General features: G+C 43.5%; 1 protein-coding gene across 7 annotated transcripts in view; it reads left to right on the plus strand.

Moving 5' to 3' along the window:
• Positions 1-21369, plus strand: part of SENP7 (SUMO specific peptidase 7) — a gene marked incomplete at its 5' end in the record, with an annotated part of 40295 nt that overhangs the window by 10558 nt on the left and 8368 nt on the right. For 5 of the 7 annotated variants that reach the window (XR_014167757.1, XM_081908372.1, XM_081908373.1 and 2 more), the window contains 11 exons: positions 2480-2671; positions 4280-4474; positions 11028-11131; positions 11968-12146; positions 12942-13290; positions 13368-13540; positions 14021-14158; positions 14839-14872; positions 16538-16714; positions 18185-18447; positions 21191-21324. Coding sequence is in view for 6 of the 7 variants with exons in the window: in XM_081908372.1 (XP_081764498.1) it covers positions 2480-2671; positions 4280-4474; positions 11028-11131; positions 11968-12146; positions 12942-13290; positions 13368-13540; positions 14021-14158; positions 14839-14872; positions 16538-16714; positions 18185-18447; positions 21191-21324 (1938 nt within the window). The remainder of the gene's footprint in view (positions 1-2479; positions 2672-4279; positions 4475-11027; positions 11132-11967; positions 12147-12941; positions 13291-13367; positions 13541-14020; positions 14159-14838; positions 14873-16537; positions 16715-18184; positions 18448-21190; positions 21325-21369) is intronic. The other 2 variants (XM_081908374.1, XM_081908375.1) reach the window with 2 other exon arrangements.

The raw sequence follows: 21369 nt of genomic DNA on the forward strand, positions 1-21369 counted from the left end.
GACTCAGTACACGTTACAGTATATATTTGTCTCATTTTACCCATGGAACAACTCTTAGAGGCTAAAAAAGGTTGGCATTGGTGCTTCATCCTTATTTAATGATACTTCTTGGTTGTTATAGAAACTATTCTACCTGGCTGGTGCTATGCCTATAATTATGAGGGGTAAGGGAAGCTGAGGAGAGGACTTGTATTGTAGCCTTTCAGGCCTTGCCCACGGGTGGGAAGAGCATTGCTCCCAGGGAGGGAAGAAGGAGCTAATACAGACACCGAGGAGTTAATTCAGAGAAAGAGATTTTATTCTGCCATCCGGGTAGCAGAAGGAACCTGCGTGATAATTCACAAGCAAGCATAGCTGGCAAGTGTCCCTTATTTGAAGGGACAGTCCCTTATTACAGTGCCATGTCCCGCTGCTGTCCCTTATTGATGGATGTCCCTTAAATGATGTCCCTTAAATTTCAAAGGAAGCAGCTCCTCTCCCTCCCTCCCTCCCAGCCAGGAAGGAGGGAGGCTCCAACTGTGTTGCTTGGCTGTGTTGCTCACCCAATAATAAGTCTAAGAATGACTGGGGGGTGGAGCTTGCATGCCTTGTGTGTGACTAGTTAATGCAAGCTGAGGGGGTTTTTGAATGCTGGATGCCATTTTGTTGCACGTGCTGCTGCAAACTTTGCAGTGCAAAGCCAGGCCAGGGAGCCATCTTAAGTTGAGGCTGCACAGGCCTTGTGGTGCATGTGATTCAGATTCTATTCAGTTGAACCTCTGGTTACAAAGTTGGTTGGACAGTGTTCTCAAAGCTACCAGCATGAGTTTGACCAGACTGCAGGAGGACAGGAAGACTGGAGTGCCTGGAACAGGTGAGGCTGCAGGTCCCTTATTTTGGCTGCTGGTCCCTTATTTTCAAGACTGCTGGTCCCTTATTTTCAAATCTGTAAGTTGACAGCCTTTTTGTTACAGCGAAGCTAATGCTAGCTAATGCTTTTCTAGCTACTGAATCCTCAGAGAAAGTAATTTTAAAAGTCTTGAGGCCTGGTTGGGGGGGGGGACTACACTGGTTTTTGGGTAACTTAACCTGTCCTAACCTGTCTCCTTCAGTATGTAACTGGGGGCCCTTGAAGATCTGCTGGGTGGCTCTCAGGGTTCTGCTTCTTGACTTCAAGTCAGTGCAGTGGAGCCTTCAAAGCCTGTGACAAAGCATATATTCTTTTTAATGGCCAGTTATGTAGATCATATAGGTATAACTATGTAAAGCAAAGAATGTTTCCATAAATGTACTGATTTTATTTTGTGCAGCCCAGTTTGCGCTGCTTTCATTTTACTTTCACTTTAGGCTTGAGTCAATAATCTTATAAAATAGATACCATTGTCTCTGTTGCCAAAGAAACAGGCTGGTTCTTAAATGTGAAGCGAATACATGTCTACATCACTGTGACTATTAGCGTTTCTTAGGCAACAGAACTAGCAGCTGTTTAAAAATGCATGTAGCTGTGACTTTAAGTAAACTAAAGTAAATGCAACTTCCTTTATTTGGTGCTTGTATTTTATATAGGCACACATTTGTGGAAAATATCTAAGAAGTATCTTGAATGCATTAGCATGTGACAGTTTTCTCTGTGCAGACTTGAATCCGGTGCAGCCATATATAATCTCTCTGAGGCCATGTTTACATTCTGCGTTTGCGATAAAGGCGTGATAGCCTCCAGGGAAGCCTCTTTATTGTTCTGTGCAGCGTTCATGTCTCTTCTTTGGTTTATGGTTGGCCAGCGTAGCAGCTGCTGGTTTGTGCAGTTCTAAAGTTTCTTTTTTAAGACATTTCAACACTGCTAAACAGTCCTGGACTCCAGCTGATTTTCTGAAGTGACCTCTGAAGGAACAAGAAGAGACTGCTCCAATTTCCTGGCATCTCTGAACCCAGTGGAAGACGTTACACAGCTGTGAGGCACTTCTAGCCAGGATTTTGAATTGGCTGGTTCTTTTCTAGTACAGCTATTTCCTTTCTAGGTTGAAGTCCTGATTTCTCTGGCTTCCTTAGGATTATTCTGTATCAGAAAATGTCCAACCTTGGCTTTTGCAGAGTTTTACATTGCCATTCATAATCTTTCAGTGAAGTCATTTAATTTTCATTTGTCACTTCTGAAGACATAAATTAGTGCACTGCAGGTGCCTCAGAAACAAGCCTTGGTAAACTTTTAAGGCATGATTCACTAGGTTCACTTTAAAGAAGGCTTCAGTGGCCAAGCACACAATATATAGTAAGCAAAGCTTCTCAGTGAAGAATATGTAAAAAGATTAGGTATGGAAAGAACATTTACTTCCATCTCTCTAAAATAAAATACAATATACATTCTTGGTGAGGGCATCTAAAATGAAAGTACAATGTTGGGATTATTACATCCTCCGAAGAATCTTAGTTGAACTCGTGTATCTTATTTAGACTTTAGTTACCTTATTTATCATCATCATTATTATTATATGTATGACAGGCAACCCAAAGTTATCTTGACGAATGTCCTGAAGACGGAAATAGGAAGAAAATACATAAAGACACAGCTTATAACTGATATAACTCATGGTGTCCAGTTGCAGTCAGATCAACAAACCTCACCATCTGTTGACAGTGTAGAGATACGGGAAATATTAAGTCTTCTTCAGCAAAACCTTTTTATATCTAGAAGGTATGTTTTGTTAAGTCTGGCTGTCTCAGACATAATACAGCTTTGCCTACATATTATTAAAATAAATTGCATGCAATTGTATTCCCTGTTACGTTAGCCATTTCTCACTTTTCAATGCATCATTATGAAGCACCCTTGTGACTTCCATTTTGGGATTGTTTAGAATGAGATTAAATATGTCTACCTATGTCTCTTGTAAAACTTCAGCTAGTTGCTTTCTAACAGTGGGACTAATTCTAGCTAGGCTATTTGGATTATTCAATAGTGAGTTATTCTTGTAATGCTTAACTTTTGTTTAGCATCATTAACATCTTCAGGAGACATGAATTTCCATTCTTGCCTCTTCCTCCCCCTCAGAAAAGAGTGAGTTGCAGTTTTTCCGCTATTCCCCTTCCCACCCCACCCCTGCACATGCTGAATCTTCTTTGGACTATTTTCTCAGTCCTTCTCTTTGCAATGAAAACATAATTATGTTACCAATAGCAACTTGTCCATTCCTTGGTGAGCCCCTTGGCTTTCCCATAGGACTTTTTATACTCCTCTCAACCAAACACTGTGTTTTGCATTGAAAATACCCTTTGACATGAAAAATAATTGATGGATAGATAAGGCACATGGAGAGGTAATAGTTTAACTTTACCTATAGTTCAGTGGAGCTATACTGAACATCAAGAAAAAAGCATTCATCCCTGAATTGTCCCTGATTGACTTATATGTCAGTGACATGCAAGATGTAAGAACCTGGCTTGAGCCAAATATTTTAAATAAGCAAGAAACCTAATACTGTAGTGTCTACTTGGTGATTAGCAAAGCTACACTTTTCGCTTCTCTTCATCTGCTACAGATGCATTAGAAAGCAGAAGGAATTGAATTTTAATTCAGAAGCCTGCATGCAGGCCATAACATAAGATCCTGTGACATAAAAAAGTAGACAAATTGGAACCATCAACATAATACAATAAAGTTTTAAAAGATCTAGCCTGGATCATCAGCATAGGAAGCCAGTGCCTGCCATATTCAGTAGCATGTTCATGGTTTGCACCATTACTCATGCATACAAAGTTGGTTGGAAAATAATTTTGCAATAGTCTTGTACTTTTGAACAGATAGCCATCTCTATGTAGGTCTATTTTTGCTGCTCCTTCTCTTCAGTGTCAGCAGATATGATTGGCACATCCAAGAATATCAGCCAGCGGCTTCTGAAACAATGGCAAAAGACCACAGTTAATCAGGGTTTTGTCGTTCATTTTTGTATACGTAGTTTGTCAGCTTATAGCTATTTAAATGGTAAGATCTGCTATAGCTGGTCATTTTTTCTTCTCTTGAGAGCGGATTTACATTTTTTGCATGACATTTAATAAAACAGTGCCAAGATGCCAACAGGAGCTTAAAATTATCGGTAAGACTTCTTCTGATAGATCTTATCTGAATCTGTCCTTTGGGACCCTTCACTTATTTGCCATCATCTGTTTTTATTCACTTTTATTGTAAACTTCTTGATAGTTATGTTTAATAAAACTCAGGATAAAGTAAACAGTTTCAATACAGTAATTCAACCAAACATTCATTTGATGGGTTTCAGAATGCTAATTATTATATGTATGGCAGGCAACCCAAAGTTACCTTGACAGATGTTCTGAGGACGAAAACAGGAAGAAAATACATTCAAAGGGACCTTTTAACTGATCCTAGTCTATCTGATGCTAACAAGTTGCAATCAGATGAACAGACCTCCTCAACCATTGCCAGCCTAGAGTCATGTCAAAAAATAAGCTCTCAAGAAAGCCGTATTTTACCTAAAAGGTACGTCATTCAGCAATTTATTGATTTTTATTTATTTATTTATTTTGGTCCTTAATTTATCACTAAAACTATGATTTGGTTGAAAACAATACATACGGGTAATATACGTAATTGCCATTGGTCACAATCTGCTCAAAGTTAATTACTTTTAAATGCCATTGATTTCAGCTGGAGAGCTACGCACATGCTTAATTCACTAATTGAAATCAGTAGGATTTTGAATAACTTTGAGCCTTTGTTTTTGTGCAAGCTTATGTTTTGTTTTCATTCATAGCCATGATTTGCAATGATTGCCATGGAGGTAACACTACCTGTAGAATAATGCCTTTCACCTCGATTCCTCCAAAAAGACTTTTATGGAGGGAAGCATTTTTTCATCATTTTTAGTCTGCCAACATGGAAATAAATCAGAAGCCAGCATAATATCCCTACATACCACCTAAAATATAGAGGCTTCTTTTTAAAGCGTGATGGAAGCTATAGTGTATTTGGAATTCAACTCTTTCCATCATAGCACTTAATATAAAACTGTAGCTATATGCTGGAGCTGTCATACTAAAGACCTGGATCTAATTCCGTCCCTTTGTGTTAGGCTAGTGCAGAAGTTGTGCATCTGGGCAGCCCACTTCCAACAGTGGTCAACTTCTGGGCAGCCCTCAGACCCCTCTTCCCAACTGATTCCCCCCACCTCTGCTGCCCAGCTGTTTAGCCACAGAGATAGTGTTCAAAATCTCCCAGGCACCTTTTGGGATTGGCGCGAGTCCAGTTGTGACCAAATGAAGATGTCTTGTTGCCAGGTTTTGCAACTGACATCTCCTCCACCTGGCTGGCAGGCAGCAGCGTTTTCTGCTGCTGCATGCGCCCCAGCAACAAAATACACTGCTGCCTGCCTACCAGCCAGCCAATCTGTGATGTCCTGTCGCTGTTTTATTCTGGATTGTTTTACTTGCTGTTTAAATGTGTTGTAAACCACTTGGACATTTTTCCTTTAAAATGTAAAGTGGCATAAAATGAAATGAATAATAATAACATTATTAAGCTGCATTGTAAAAAAAGAAATGGCGATTAGACCATCTGTTGTGGCAACCGTAGCCTAGGTTTCAGGTGCTTAAATATCTGAGTTTCTAACAGAGAGGGACTCACTAGCTATTCCTTGTGCTTATTAGCTAGGCAGCAGAAGGATGTACATGATGGGGTCATTGCAGTCCCATTACATGCCTCCTCACTTTATGTGGGATGCCTTTGAAGTGGCACTGAATTGGGTACAAAATGTGACTGCTAGGATGCTGACTGGAACTGGTAAATTGGAGCACATTACCACAATCATGTTTTATCGAAGCTGGCTATCTATTTTCAACCTTTATTCAAGGTGCTAGCTTTGCCCTTGAAAGTTGTAAACAGTTTTCTTAAGAGTCCTCTCTCCCCTCCTCCAGAAGAAGATGGCGGCTTATATGGGCCACTTTAAAAGGCCTTTCTTCAGGTTCCTCTTGTCAGATGTGTGATGAGTTTGTACATCAAACGGTCTGCTCTGCCGTGGTGTTCAGAATTTAGGACAACTTTCCTAGGGAGCTTCCATCCCAGGTGTCAAAGACTCACTTATTTCAGCAGACTTTTTGTGGGCTACTAGATTTATTTGCAACTACAGTGGTGCCTCGCAAGACGAAATTAATTCGTTCCGCAAGTCTCTTCGTCTTGCGAGTTTTTCGTCTTGCGATGCACGGTTTTCCATAGGAATGCATTGAAAATCAATTAATGCGTTCCTATGGAAACCGCCTTCCCCCGACCTCTTCTGGCGGGCGGCATTTTAAAATCGCCCGGGACAGCGGAGGACTTCTCCGCTGTCCGGGGCGATTTAAAAGCCCCTGGGAAGGCAGGCAGGGGGGACAAAGGCTTTCTCGCCCCGCCGCTCGGCTTCGGGACATCGTTCCGATGCCGGGCGGCGGGGGGAGGCTTTCCCGCCCCGCCGCCGGGCTTCGGGACATCGTTCCGATGCCGGCGGCGGGGGGAGGCGTTCCTGCCCCACCGCCCGGCATCGGGACGATGCCCCGAAGCCGGGCGGCTGGGGGAGGCATTCCTGCCCCGCCGCCCGGCATCGCGACGATGCCCCGAAGCCGGGCGGCGGGGGGAGGCTTTCCCGCCCGGCCGCCCGGCTTCGGGACATCGTTCCGATGCCGGGCGGCGGGGGGAGGTGTTCCTGCCCCACCGCCCGGCATCGGGACGATGCCCCGAAGCCGGGCGGCTGGGGGAGGCGTTCCTGCCCCACCGCCCGGCATCGGGACGATGCCCCGAAGCCGGGCGGCGGGGGGAGGCTTTCCCGCCCGGCCGCCCGGCTTCGGGACATCGTTCCGATGCCGGGCGGCGGGGGGAGGCGTTCCTGCCCCACCCCCCGGCATCGGGACGATGCCCCGAAGCCGGGCGGCTGGGGGAGGCGTTCCTGCCCCACCGCCCGGCATCGGGACGATGCCCCGAAGCCGGGCGGCGGGGGGAGGCTTTCCCGCCCGGCCGCCCGGCTTCGGGACATCGTTCCGATGCCGGGCGGCTGGGGGAGGCGTTCCTGCCCCACCGCCCGGCATCGGGACGATGCCCCGAAGCCGGGCGGCGGGGGGAGGCTTCAAAAGCCGTCCGGGGGCTTTTAAATCGCCCCGGACAGTCCCGGGGCGATTTAAAAGCCCCCGGTTAGGCAGGCAGCCTTCAAAAGCCTGCCTTCAAAAGCCGTCCGGGATAGCGGGAAGCGCTTCCCTGCTATCCCGGACCGCTTTTAAAATGCTGGCGGTGGGGAGCAAAGCCTTTCGCCCCCGCCGGCCTTCCTGGACCTCTTCTGAAGTCCGGAGGGGGGGAAAAGGCTTTGCTCCCCACCGCCAGCATTTGATTCTGCTTTGCTTTGCTTATTTCAATAATGTTACACTAAATGTACGTTTGGTTTTTGTAAACCATCTTGACTATGGAAGGTGGGGTACGGCTACTGGAAATCCATAAGTTTATGACATAGTGACAAGCCGGTGCTATGCAAACGGGCCAGCAGTTATTTTAACATGGAGGGAAAAAATGGTTTACCGTATTTTTCACTCTATAAGACACACTTTTTCCCTCCTAAAAAGTAAGGGGAAATGTGTGTGCGTCTTATGGAGCGAATGCAGGCTGCGCAGCTATCCCAGAAGCTAGAACAGCGAGAGGGAACGCTGCGCAGCGCTCCCTCTTGCTATTCTAGCTTCTGGCTTGGCCTCGCAAAGCCTCTTCAGGGCAGGGGTAACCTTCATCCCGTTGCCCTGAAGAGGCTTCGTGCGGCTATCCCAGAAGCCAGAACAGCAAGAGAGATCGCTGCACAGTGATCCCTCTCGCTGTTCTGGCTTCTGGGATTCAGAATATTTTTTTTCTTGTTTTCCTCCTCCAAAAACTAGGTGCGTCTTATAGAGCGAAAAATACGGTTACTTTGAAGCAGAAACACTCCAACTCAGTATGGGTTGTTTGGCATTTCTTCATTTCTTTTACTAGAAAACAGAAAAGGGGGGCAAACAATAATAAAGGGAACAGACAGTATTTGTTATTTCGTCTTCAGAATGCAGGCGTACCTCAGTTCGGTTCCAGACCACTGCAATCAAGCAAATGCCACAATAAAGGGAGTCACACCATTTATACTGTTTCCCAGTGCATATAGAAGTTATGTTTACACTATACTGTGGTCTGTTAAGCCAGGGCCCCCTGAAGGGGCAGGAGGGGGGAAACGCAGCAGCAGCCCTAGCCAGCTCCACTTCAGTGGCCAGAAGAGGGGCAGTGGGGGCTTGGCTGCCTGCAGCTGCACCCGCATCCTCGTGAGGAGCAATATCTGCAGAGCACAGCAAAATGAAGTATGCCTGTATATAGCTCTTGGGCTTGAAATATTTGCATGTGATTGCTTGAAATGGGGGACTTCTGGGTATTGCAAACCAACAGATTAAGCTTTATAGGGAGTAAGTACAGTGGTACCTCGGGTTACAGATGCTTCAGGTTACAGACTCCGCTAACCCAGAAATAGTACCTCGGGTTAAGAACTTTGCTTCAAGATGAGAACAGAAATCGCGCAGCAGCGGGAGGCCCCATTAGCTAAAGTGGTGCTTCATGTTAAGAACAGTTTCAGGTTAAGAAGAGATCTCCGGAATGAATTAAGTTCTTAACCCGCAGTACCACTGTACAAGTAACCAACTTTAAAAATTACTTTAGCAGTAGTTTTTGCATTTTACACTCTTGCGAAATGTGTGAAGACTGATACTGGAGATGATAGAGGGAAAATGTGGGTCTTTGATACTTGCACTTGGTTTAACTTTCAAAATTCAGTGTGTTTGAGTTGAATCAACATAACAGATTATTTACTATTTCTTTTATTTCACTGAAAATATCCCAGCAAGTCAGATCGAATAAATATTTTTTTTGGCCACATTTCAAAGTGCTGTTGTTTGTCAATGAGTTCATTTCCTTGGCATGGTTTGGACATAAGACTATGAGAACCAATGTGGTGTGGTAGGAGACCTGGGTTTAAAATCCCAAGTGGCCACAAAGCCCAGTGGGTGATCTTGGGCCAGTCACTGCCTCTCTGGCTGACCTACTTCACAGGGTTCTTGTGGGCATTAAAGAGGGGCGAGGGGGGAGAACTACATATGCCACCTTGAGCAGCAGAACACTGTATGCTAAAGAACAGAGGTTACAGAAAATACCATCTGTAAAAGGATGGTTAGGAAAGGTGAAAGGTTTTGTTCTAACTTGCCAAACAGACATTTATGGGTACAAGGAAAAATTATAATTTCATACTAACTGGAAGTCTTTTCCAGAGTATTGCTAAATAAATACAGTGGTACCTCCTGTTGCGAACGGCATCTGTTCCGGAGGTCGGGCCGCATCCCAAGGAATTTGCAACTGGAGGACTGATTCTGCACAGTTTAGCACTTCTGCACATGCATGCGGTGTAGTGAAACCCGGAAAAATGCTTCCGGTTTGCTGCATTCGCATCCCGAAGTTTATATATCAGAGGGATACGTAAGCGGAGGTACGACTATACGTTACTTTCTCAGTCAAAGGGAAGTCTCAAAGTACTTTAAAGTATTTATATCACAGGAAAATGCATCATAGGAATATATAGTACCGTATATTTCACTCTATAGGACGCACCCGATCATAGGACGCACCTTGTTTTAGAGGGGGAGAACAAGAAAAAAATTCTCCCCCTCTCTGCGCAGTGCCCCTTCAGCGAAGCGGCAGGAGAAATGGAGCCCGGCTTTCCCCCGCCAGCCTCAAAGAGCAGGTCAGGGAGCAGTGGAAAGGCAGCGCGCAGCCTTCCCGCTGCTCCCGAGCTTGTGGGGCTGCCGGTTGGGGAAGCCTGGCTTTCCCCCACCGCCAGCCCCAAAGAGCAGGTCGGGGAGCCCCAGGGACCACACATTCGCTCCATAAGACGCACAGACATTTCCCCTTAGATTTTAAGAGGAAAATAGTGCTTCTTATAAAGCGAAAAATACGGTATATTAATAGTAAAATTGTTATCCTTGAACAATGTCTGTTGATTTCTGTATTTCTTTTTCTGTGAGCTGTGTCTAACGCTGTGCATGTGGGTCTAAAACTCACACAACAGAATGTCTTCTCTCCCTGCTCACCCTCTGAAGCAGATTGTGAGGGTTCGAGAGGGGCTGTGGAGGAGAAGAAGAGAAAGTTCCATTTTGCAAGCAGAAGTCTGCTGTGCTAGTGGAAAAGCAGGATTGGATATGTCCAACTAGTTGTTACTGTTAATGGAAATATAATCACAGAAGATGGCGATGGAGATCTCATTTATATTCCTTTAATTTGCTAAAGCAGTGAAAATATAGTGAGATTGTCTGCCGGCTTCTTTCTGATTGATATGCTAAATCAATAGCTATTATATCTGTATTTTTTCCCCAAATAAATTCTTATTGTTTTCAACATGTAATTCTTTTTCCAACAATCCTTATTGTCACATTATAATCCCTTTGACTCTGCCGAGTCCTGACTTCCCTCCCTCCCAACCGCTGGTATATACATCATTTATATTTGTATTTTTTAATATGCCTACATGTAACACCCATTACTTGATACATAAGTCTAGTTAACTTGTTTAATAACAGCACAATCTTGTACATGGTTTTACCCAGGAGTAAATTCCATTGTGTGCAGTAGGGCTTACATCCTATTAAGTGCATTTAGGAAGGTAGGATTGCAGCCCCTGTGTATGTAAACATATTTCTGATTACATATATCAGGGGAAATGGAACATGTTTTCCTCCCTTCTTATAGTACAGAAGGAAGTAGGGACAGAGTGAGCCTAACTTGAAACCATACGTTGTCACAGATATGACATGACAAAAGGGCTTAGACTAAGATTATTTGTCAGAGATGGACTATGAGTCTTGTTGAGATCTGTTTGAAGGAGCATGAATTGGCTTTATTTTTAGTGACCATTGGGAAGGTTATAAACCAGGTAAGCAGTTGTAGCATCGTGAAATATACCTAAACAGTACTCATTGTTCTTGAAAACATATGGGTGATTAATGTTTTGGTGTATTTTTTTCCACAGGCATGGGACATCTCAACGAAGGCTGAATGACCAGAAACCATATAAAGATGCAGAAACTCATAGCACTTTTTTGCCTTTAAAAAGATGTGACGTGATTCTAGAAGGTTAGTATTTTAGAAATTATGTAATATATTTTAATATTTGGATATGGCATTTGAACTAATGGGGTTTGTGAGATAGGGTTCTCCTTTGTCCAAACTAAGACATGGTTCTCTATCTCTGAAACTTTATGCAGTACAGTTTATGAAAGTTTTCTTATCTCCACAAAACAGAAATCCAAGCTCTATGATAATTTCATCCTTGAAATAAGTTCGACAGATTACAGGGCATGAAATGTGTTTTGTGCCTAAATGCAAATTTTGTAAGCATGCTAATTCCATTAAACTTGATGAAACTTATTTCTGTGTAAAGAGTTTAGGGTTAGGGTCTTGGAAATTCAAGTTTGCCCTAATGTTTAGCACAGTTAACTACTCCTTCATAAATTCAGTTAATGAATGATATAGCATGGATATATTTTTCCTGTATATATGAATGAGTGGTAATTCCAATTTGTTGAATAACTGAATACAGAAGGTGCCAATTATTTCAGATGCTTAGATTCTTCAATAAGGGATAAAAGGGGCTTTTTTAGAGGAACAAGGCAAGTTTTAAATATTTCTTACCATGATTGTGAAACATAGAGAACATATATATATGAGAGGGAGGAATAGTTTCCAGAGTCAGAATTCAGCTTGGAACATGTGAGGTTGCAAAAAAGTTTGGACTCCAGTCTTATCAAGGCTTAGCAAACACAGTAAGTCTTATCTCTGAGCAACATGCATAGGGTTGCCTTGTTAATATCCCCTTTAATGTAAGGTTTTCTATTTATGTCTAAAGCAGTAAAACAAGCATGCATGGCTAAGAGTATATTCATTTGCTAATTCCTTTATTTTTAAAAAAGACTGCAACATAAAGAATAAAGAAAGAGATTGGCCGGAGAAAACAAGAAAAGATTCCAAGAATTTCTTTCCTGGTTTGAGGGAAGCAACCTTTCAAAACAATGAGAGCAGAAAAAGAAGGAGTGATGTTTTCTCAAATCAATGGAACATATATTCCTCACCAAAATCACCACTACCAAGTGTAAGTAACTTTTGCACAAAAGTTATCTGAAGAAGTGTGCATGCACACGAAAGCTCATACCAAGAACTAACTTAGTTGGTCTTTAAGGTACTACTGGAAGGAATTTTTTTGTTTTGACTATGGCAGACCAACACGGCTACCTATCTGTAACTGTAACTTTTGCACATTTTGGTAGCACTAAAGATTGAGAAATTGTGCCAGTGGCATATAAGTCATTTTACATTTAATGCATACATACGTCAGTATATAGTAAGATATAAATCCCTATAGTGTTTGTACCAAACTCTGAAAATAAAAAGGCTCAGATACATAAGCAAGGCGATCAGTTTTCGAGTCTTATGTGAAAAGCTTTGCACTCAAAAATGGGCTGAAAAGGTTTAGAAGAATCTAGATTTTCCTGAGGCCTCTAGACTCATGGCCATGTTGAGATCTAGAGGTTTCTGAGCTTCCCACCTCTGGTGGAGCTCATGTTCCTCCCATAGCGGTCCAGGTTTACTCCATGAGAGTCGCAGGTTTTGCAGGAAGGAGATACTTGATTTTATGAGGAGGAGAACAGCTGGGAGGCCTGTAGCAGTGACTGTCTCCATGGTCTCATTCAAGGCAATCTGAGGCTCAGGAGCTTCCGTGCAACTTTTTCCACTCCTAACCTTAAATCGGGTTCTTTCCACTGTTCCTTTGAGTTCATGCAGTGGTGGACTTAATTGAAAGCTTATTCGTAAATTTCCACGTGTGAAGAAACTTCACTTTTACTGCCCAGAGTCATCCTGAATTTTTCATTTCATTTTAATTTTGCAGAAAGAACAGAGAACAGAACCAATTCAGTCACCTGGCTGCAGGAGCTCAGGTGAGAATTGCCAGAGTCATACGCACAGCCCTCAGCAGGAAAATATTCCCCAACCATTGGAAACGGACTGTAGTGAAGCATTTGCCAGCAGTAATGAGAACACTGCTGCTCACTGTCCAGGGGAAAAATGGTCCTACTCTTCTCCCAAGAGAAAGCAGCCTTCTGTCACCAGCAAGGATGAGCAGGTTTCCCCGCTCCTCAGCTCTGCTCAGAAGAAGAAAGTGAATACAACTCTACCTCCCAAAGAGCCATTGAATAGATCTGAAAGGAATAAAAAGTCGGCTGATTCGGCTGAACCAAGTATGTAACTGTAACTCCCTTCCCTTGTTTCCAGTCACTTGGAGTTAGAGCCTTACACCACTTTCATTTTGCTTTAGTTGTGCTTTCTAGTGATGAAGAAGAGGGACACTCGGAGACAGAAGATCCAGAGGGAGACCTGCAGACTGGGAAAAGCCTCAAACCTGAGAAGAAGGAAATGGAACAGGAAGCTGTGTTGCCTTTGTCAGAAGGGCAGCTATCACAGGTTGCAGCTGAAGGTGAAACAGAACAGGTAAACAATCAGCTCTATAGGAGCTTTTCCCTCCCTTTATCATGCTAGAAGCCATATCATGTATCACTCCTGTATGACCTGGTCACCCCCATAGATACCAAAAGGAATAGTGCACACCACTTCTAACCCAATTTTCAGTGGAGCTTACTTCTCGAAGCTTTTCTTAGAATTACAGCCTCACAGTGAATTCTATTCCTTTGGTAATAGCTGTATAAATGGCACCACCGTGTGGCAAAAAATGATTACCAGGGATTCAGTACATTATCAGCCTGGTACATTCAGTATGGTACCTTATCATTTGCTTCAAGCAGTAGAAACTTGATTGTTATCATTATCTGTGCATGACACACATAAAACTGGGGGTATGGAATGTCTACTTTAAAAACTTAATTGTTTTTAAAAAACATTCTTAGAAGTTTGAAATTTGGAGGAGTGGGGAGAGGAGACAGCCTCAACATGTGTGTGTGGTTTATTTTATAGGTTTCAGCTGAACCACTTAAACCGTGCTCCTCTGCAGATCATAGCACCTTCGGCGATCAGATGGGTCTTGCCTTAGATATAAATTTTGAAATAATTTATATTGGAAAATATAAAGGAAAAGCAACGGGTTGTGCCAGAGTAAGTTTACTGCTACTGATCCATGGCGGTCGGGAACTTTTCCATAAAGCTCTTCATCTTGCCTTTCTTGAACAACAGCCTCCCCTCATTCTGAGCCAGAAACAGGGGGCAGAAGGCATCAGAATAATTTTTTGAATATAGCACTCGTGTCTGCTGTCCAAAGGAAAAAAGTGAAAAGATTCCACTGAGCTTCCAATAGCAGCCCCTAATGTGTGCCTAAGCAGCTTTTTGGCTCATGAGCATCGTCTCTGGCCAGCATCCAGTCCGCAATTGCAAATATATATATCCTGCTGAGATGTAGTGAGATGTAGACATGCTTAAAAAAAAAGGTGCAAAACTGCAGCGTTAGTGTTATAGATTAGCTTGCTTCATTGTATGTTAATGCGATCTTATTTTGAAAGTCCCCCTAAGTGGGGGATGCTGCTATTTACCTTAAAAATAAGCTACTTTCTTAAAAATAAGTTTATTAAATGTTCACCTTTTGAGTAGAACATACTGTGAGGTGAATGCACTTAAGGTTGCCAGGCAAGTGTTAATTTTAGATTCAAAATTTGCAACATAAAGTTTGGTCAAAACACTCACTTATTCATTTTCCTCTGATTTAATTTCTAATGTATTAGCAGAAGGTGTTTCCAAACAGTACTGTTGAAATTACTTTTTTTCTCTCTCTTCTTTTTAAGTTTACCGTCAGCTACATTCAGATCCCATTTGAAGGTAAGGCTCTACGATATTTTATTGCAGTTTGGTCAGCCATTTATATAAATAACAGTTATGTTTAGAAGATTGAAGTAAGCTATGTTTTTACAGAGTTGCATGTCACAGTTCTCTCTTATTTAGACCAGGAGTGAGGACAAGAGCTCGGAATACAGTGGTGCCTCGCAAGACGAAATTAATCCGTTCCGTGAGGCTCTTCGCATAGCGGTTTTTTCGTCTTGCGAAGCAAGCCCATTGACAGCTTAGCGGATTAGCGCTACAGCTGTCAAGCGGCTTCCAGCGATCAGCTGTTAAGCGGCTGATCAGCGGAACAGCTGATAAGCGGCTTAAGAAAAGGGCGAAAAAAGCGAAAAAAACCCGCGGGGGGATGCAAGATTTTTTTCGTCTTGCGAAGCAACCCCATAGGGGAATTCGTTTTACGAAGCGCCTCCAAAACGGAAAACCCTTTCGTCTAGCGGGTTTTTCGTCTTGCGAGCGTTCGTCTTGCGGGGCACCACTGTATGAGGAAAGGGGAGTGAGACTGTACAGCACAGCCTTCTTGATAACGCCCCCGGCCACCAATTAACCCCCAACTGACATGGTGGGAGTCCCAGGGGCTGCCCCTTCCCAGCCTGTGGACGATGAACAGGGTTCAGAGGCACAATAAGCTGAGACAGAGTGGGAGAGTTCAGAGGAGGAGGCTCGCCCAGTGATCTCTCTTGAGAGAGATGGTGCTTCAAGAGAAGATTGGAGTCTTGTCCCCCTGGAAGAGGTTCCTGGCTTCAGTTCAGGAATTCCTACAGACATAGGGATTCTTGCAAGTAGTTAAGCTTTCTCTGTCTCTGCTTAACGGCTAGGCAGGCCAGCAGAGGAACTTGCTGGAACGACTTCACGGCTCCCATGCAGTCTTGCAACTTAGTGAAAATCTTGGACTCCTGAACTTTGACCCTTCCTGTTGGCCTCTATTGTTGCTATTTCTTTGCCTTGCAGAAACATCTGGACTAGATTCTGCTCTTTGCTGACCACTGAATTTGTACTGTTAGACTGCTGTAATAAATGTTCACTTTATTACTTACAAGTAAACACACCAGTGGTTTAGTCTTGGGCAGGAGCCAGGTCATTGCCTATTGCTAAAAATAATAATAAAGTCTAATACCCCCTCAACTTTTTCAGAAGTGTCTAATATTTACATGTATTGGGGCAGGATGGCAATTTTTAATACAATTCACAATTCCAGCAAAAAGAGTAGTAGAGTACCCCAGGTTCAGTCTCTGACATCTCCAGTTTTAAAAAGATGATAGCAAACAACTGTAAAAACTCTGCCTTAAAGACCCTTGTAAACTGCTTCCAGTCAGAACAGACAATACTGAATTAAATGGACAAAGAAATTGACTTGGTATAAGTCTTGTCTCCCTTCAATTTCACATAATAGGTTGTTTTGGAAAGAAGTGTTGACTGCTAGAGATAATGAGTCAAGCTTAGGATATCTGATATACCAGAAGCGTGACAAGTTTTGAATGAATGACTGTTCACATTTTTCAGAAATGATTTCATGTTCTTGAGAATCATGGTTTTGCATCTTGCTTAGTGATTATTTCCTTGAAAAACGGTAATGTGAAGCAATGGTTGCTGGTGCAAGTCAATCCTGTATATCATCTTGTGTATTTCAAATTCTGTTCCCTGCAGTGGCTCATAAGAAGATTGAACTGTCAGTGGATTGTGTGCACTTAAGAAAGTTCGGGCTATGGATGAATAAAGATTCTTCAACTTCAAGGAATTGCAATACCTTTTTTCTTTGGCTGTCATCAGATTATGTGGAGCAGATTGAAAAACAAATTGGAACACTTATATTAAACAAGCAAGGTAGTTGGGAAATAATTAAATAATTTGATTCATACCCAGAAATGGATGGAGAGAGCTGGAGAGTCCTTGTGGCTCGCGAAGAGGACGTTGGTGAGATCAGAGAAGGGACTGGAGGTGCAGTGGGGCTTTGTTCGGCTGCTCAGGCTCCCCGTCTAATAGCTGATGTGCATGGTGACGCAGCAGTCACTGCCATTGCTTCTTCTTGCAGCCCTCAGCTGGTCCCAGAGCTTCTATTCCAGTTGTGGATATTTTTGGTACAGTATTTTTGAATTGGATAGGAGAGCCACAGAGAGGATATTTAAATGGCGCTTAGGGTAGCACTGTGGGTTTAACCACAGATCCTAGGACTTGGTGATCAGAAGGTCGGCGGTTCGAATCCCCCCGATGGGGTGAGCTCCCGTTGTTCAGTCCCTGCTCCTGCCAACCTAGCAGTTCGAAAGCACGTCAAAGTGCAAGTAGATAAATAGGTACTGCTCCAGCGGGAAGGTAAACAGCATTTCTGTGTGCTGCTCTGGTTCGCCAGAAGCGGCTTAGTCATGCTGGCCACATGACCCGGAAGCTGTACGCCGGCTCCCTCGGCCAGTAAAGCGAGATGAGCACAGCAACCCCAGAGTCGGTCACCACTGGACCTAATGGTCAGGGGTCCCTTTACTTTACCTTTTACTAGGGGGTGCTTTTCCCTTAAAACTTGCGGAGCACCGGAACGTAACCCCCAAATAAGTGGGGAGTCATCTGTAGGCAGCTTCCAGTGTCAACCAGGTCCTCCATGGGAGCAAAGAGTCATGCTGAAGTGCATATCCACGACCTTGACACCCCTACTCCCACTTCCCGTCTGTGTAAGCTACAGTGTTGGGAGAGCAACCCCATCATCACCACCACCACCGAGCCCAAGTTCAGTAGGTGGCAACTGTTGGCAACCAGCTGTAATCCCTATTCGTGGATGGCCTCCTAGCAGTAACCCTTGTGTTTCAGGCGGATATCTTTTTATGCTCTCAGAACTTCTTAAATGTCACTTGGTTGCTCTTCTTTTTCACCTGCAATGCTTTTATGTCCTGTTTGCTTCTGCTACTTGTATATTTTCAGTTTTTTACTTTTGGTTCTGTTCTTAATTTTTGTTGTTGTTTCCCACACTGAGAGCAGTATTAAACAGATGAATAAGCAAAGAAAGAAAATATTTTAAATCTACTGTTTCAGTGGAAGATAACAGTTTACAGAGACACCGCAATATGTTGTTGTTGTCATGTTTGCAGTGCTGTTTGTAAGCTGCTTTGATCAACTCATTTTTGTGAAGAGGGAAAGTGGGCACACCTTTAAATTAATTAGATTTTGTCTCATAGACTTGTTTTGTATTATTTCTGCTCTGCCTTCTGCCTAAGCTACTGACTGAATTGCATAGATAAGTGAATAATTGCAGCTCCATAGTGCTTCCTGTAAGTCGCTGCTAACACATTGCTTTTTCATTTCTTACAGCTAAGAGTGTTGAGTTTATTTTTATTAAGCTGCCTCAGCTGCTCACAGAAGATGATCAGGTCATACTGAAAAAAATAATTGTGGAAGTGAGCAAGAAGAATGCCTCTCCAGACCTCTGTGACTACTTACTGTGGGAGGACGCTATTGAGTTTCTTAAAGAAATCCCACGTGAGGAAAATGCCTTCCTTGATCAGTGCTATGAAGCATCCCAGCAGCACTTACAGAAGGACAGCACTTCAGTTCTGGTGGAACCACCCCCTCAGGTAAATCAGTTATTCTCAAATGATTTATTTGGAGTTACCAGAGCTGGGAAGGAAAACAACAGTTTCCTGGAGGGAACACTGTGCATTTAAAACTCAGAGCCTTTACCATTAATTTTAACACTTTCCAGAGGTGTAGCTGTGTTAAGTCTTCTGCAGTAGAAACAACAGAATCTTGCTGCACCTTGAAAGACTGAGAGTGGAATCCAGAGACGCTTGAGAAGACTTCATCATCCTCTCCTCCCCACTGCAGCCTAATCATGTCCCCCCCCACCCACAAATGACAAAATTGTAGAGTAGGAAGGGACCCTCAGGATCATCTAGTCCAGCGGTTCTCAACCTGTGGGTCCCCAGATGTTGTTGGACTACAACTCCCATCATCCCTAGCTAGCAAGGCCAGAGCTCAGGGATGATGGGAGTTGTAGTCCAACAACATCTGGGGACCCACAGGTTGAGAACCGCTGATTCTAGAACAACACTGCAGTGCAGGAGTCCAGCCCCATACAGAGCTCATCTGAGGCCCTGGGAAGGAGCCTTGTTAAAGTTATAAACCCAAACAAAAAAGCAGTCGGTCCCTGGTGGAGCCCCCCCCGCCCTGCCCCGCCCAGATGGCTGATCCCTCAGAGGCCTGGGGCAAGTGTACCTGACTGCCACCCCCCACCCTCTGCACGGGCCTGCAGGAATCTCCACTAGACCATATAGAATTGTCATATATTATTACATGTTATGAAGCCTTTACTATTGCTTATAAAGCCTTTAACCCTCCCCTGCCTTCTATACCTAGGCACCCATATATCTTCAGAGCACCAGTTCAGAGCTCTTACTATGATCAGACACATTAATCAGTTTAGAGTCAGGGGTGTTGTCATCCAGCGTACCTTGTACATTCTTCCGTAATTGCACTGTTTTGATGATGTTCCCTTGACTTGCCACCGGTGAGACAAAACAACAGACCTGACTGTGTTACCTCCCTATAGATTTACTTCTAGGCAGAATCTACCAAACTTTCTCATTAGCCATTCCTTTGAGCTGCAGGTGCTTCATTGCATCCCTCGTCTTTCCTCTACCCCCCCCCCCGCTCATTTGCCCTTCCCCTCCCCTCCATTTGCTCTGTCATTTGCCCAGCCCTATTCTCTCAAGCATTCGCACACCAACTCACCACCTTCTCTCCTATAGTGTCAGGCTGCTTTTCCTCTCACCAACTCAGACGCTTGCTTGGACAGCTTCTTTCATTCACTTCCTTACTCTTGTTAGTCCTTCCTGGATGGTCTCTCCCTCCCTTGCCTGCCCAGGACGCCACCAGCACCTCCTTTGCCACTAGCCACTGTTTTATCTTCCAGCTACTAGGGTATCTTCTAAGCCACTTCTGCCCTTCCGGGTTGCCAAGCTTTGCGTTTATGTGTTCTTCTCATCTCCAACAACTCCCTATATGGGCAATGGCCACTTCCCCGCTCTATTTTATCATTCCCTTCTATATTGTGCAAAATGTGAGGGTCTCACTGGCCTTGGAGCATTAATATTTTTCAGAATTATAGGATTAGTTCCTGGGTCTAGAGCTGATTTGAAGAGAGAGCCCTCATTCTTGCTTGTTGGCAATTCAAGGGTTCCCCTATGTGGAGTTCACCATAATCAAAGTGAGATAAACATCCATAGCTCACTCCGTCGACTTCAGCTCCTAGAGACCGGTACCTATATCATCCGCCCTGCCTCCATGTTGCAGACCAGCTTCTGCTTCCAGTTTCAGGAGAGAGGGAGCAGGGATTAGATTTCTCAGCTGGTTACTACAGCAGCCAAATAAAATTTCACATTGACCTGGAGCAGGGGAAGTTAGTGTAACTTGGTGTGGTGTACTCATATAATTAACTGATCCCAATATATTACTGGGAGAAATGTATGCAATAAAAGTATTTTTATGGATTATATCATTTGTTTAGGGGTGGCATATTCCAGTCAATGAGATATCTGGACATTGGTTTCATTTGGCAGTGATGCTGGGCACTAGGAACTCCCAACTATGCTTTTATCTCTAACACGGACTCTTTGTCCCCAGGCATGTCTCTAGAGGCCAGGTTTTCCGTGGTACGAAGTACCCACAGCTTCTATGCAAGCTGTTTGGGGCCCAAACACTTGGCAGTTCATCCTTGTGCACCTCTGTTCCATTTTCTGTAAATTGATGATAACCATCTCCATTGGGTGGCTGGTCAAGGCAGCAAACTTTATAAAACATTCCCAAGAGGAAGTGCCGTGTAAAGGCAAGAAACTATATCCTTATGGGGTTTCTCAGTCTTTGTGTAAAAATTTTGTCTGACTGGAATCAGCTTTTATGTAACAAGTAGGCACTTAGAAAGCAGCCATTAGTTTAGAACCTGTCCCTTGAATATGTATTTAATGGAACATATTCTAACTCTGTCTGATATTGCTCTTGTAATTATTCTATGTTGAATATACTTCAATAGGAATAGGGTAACATTTCAAGGTGCTGAAGGAGGACTTTTCTGTGTAGAAGTTGTCCCTGTACGCAGGAGAAACAGTTTTCTAAGGAGATTTCTATTCTGAATTGACGATTTCCTATATCTTACATGCCAAATAACAGATTTAGTGAGGTGGGAAAGTGTATTTTAAGTCACCATATGTGATTTCTTGAAGCCAACTTTCAAGTTTCGGCTGACCTACTTGCAACTTTCTTATCCTTATTGGAGCCTTTAACAAAGACAAAGAAAGATGATTTTGCCTTTCTCTCTGGCAGGAATCAAAAGCAAGCCTCAACAAGCCCAGTTACATGCTACTGCAGAAGCCAAATAATGGTCATTATTCCTTTTCCATCACTTCCGTGCAGAAGAACGAGTGGAAAGAGTTGCGAGCGACTGGACCCGTTCGGAAGTATGTATGGTTGGTTACATGATACTGACATGTCCAGAAGGAAAT

Source organism: Podarcis melisellensis (assembly GCF_964234715.1).
Source record: "Podarcis melisellensis genome assembly, chromosome: 4".
NCBI lineage: Eukaryota > Metazoa > Chordata > Lepidosauria > Squamata > Lacertidae > Podarcis > Podarcis melisellensis.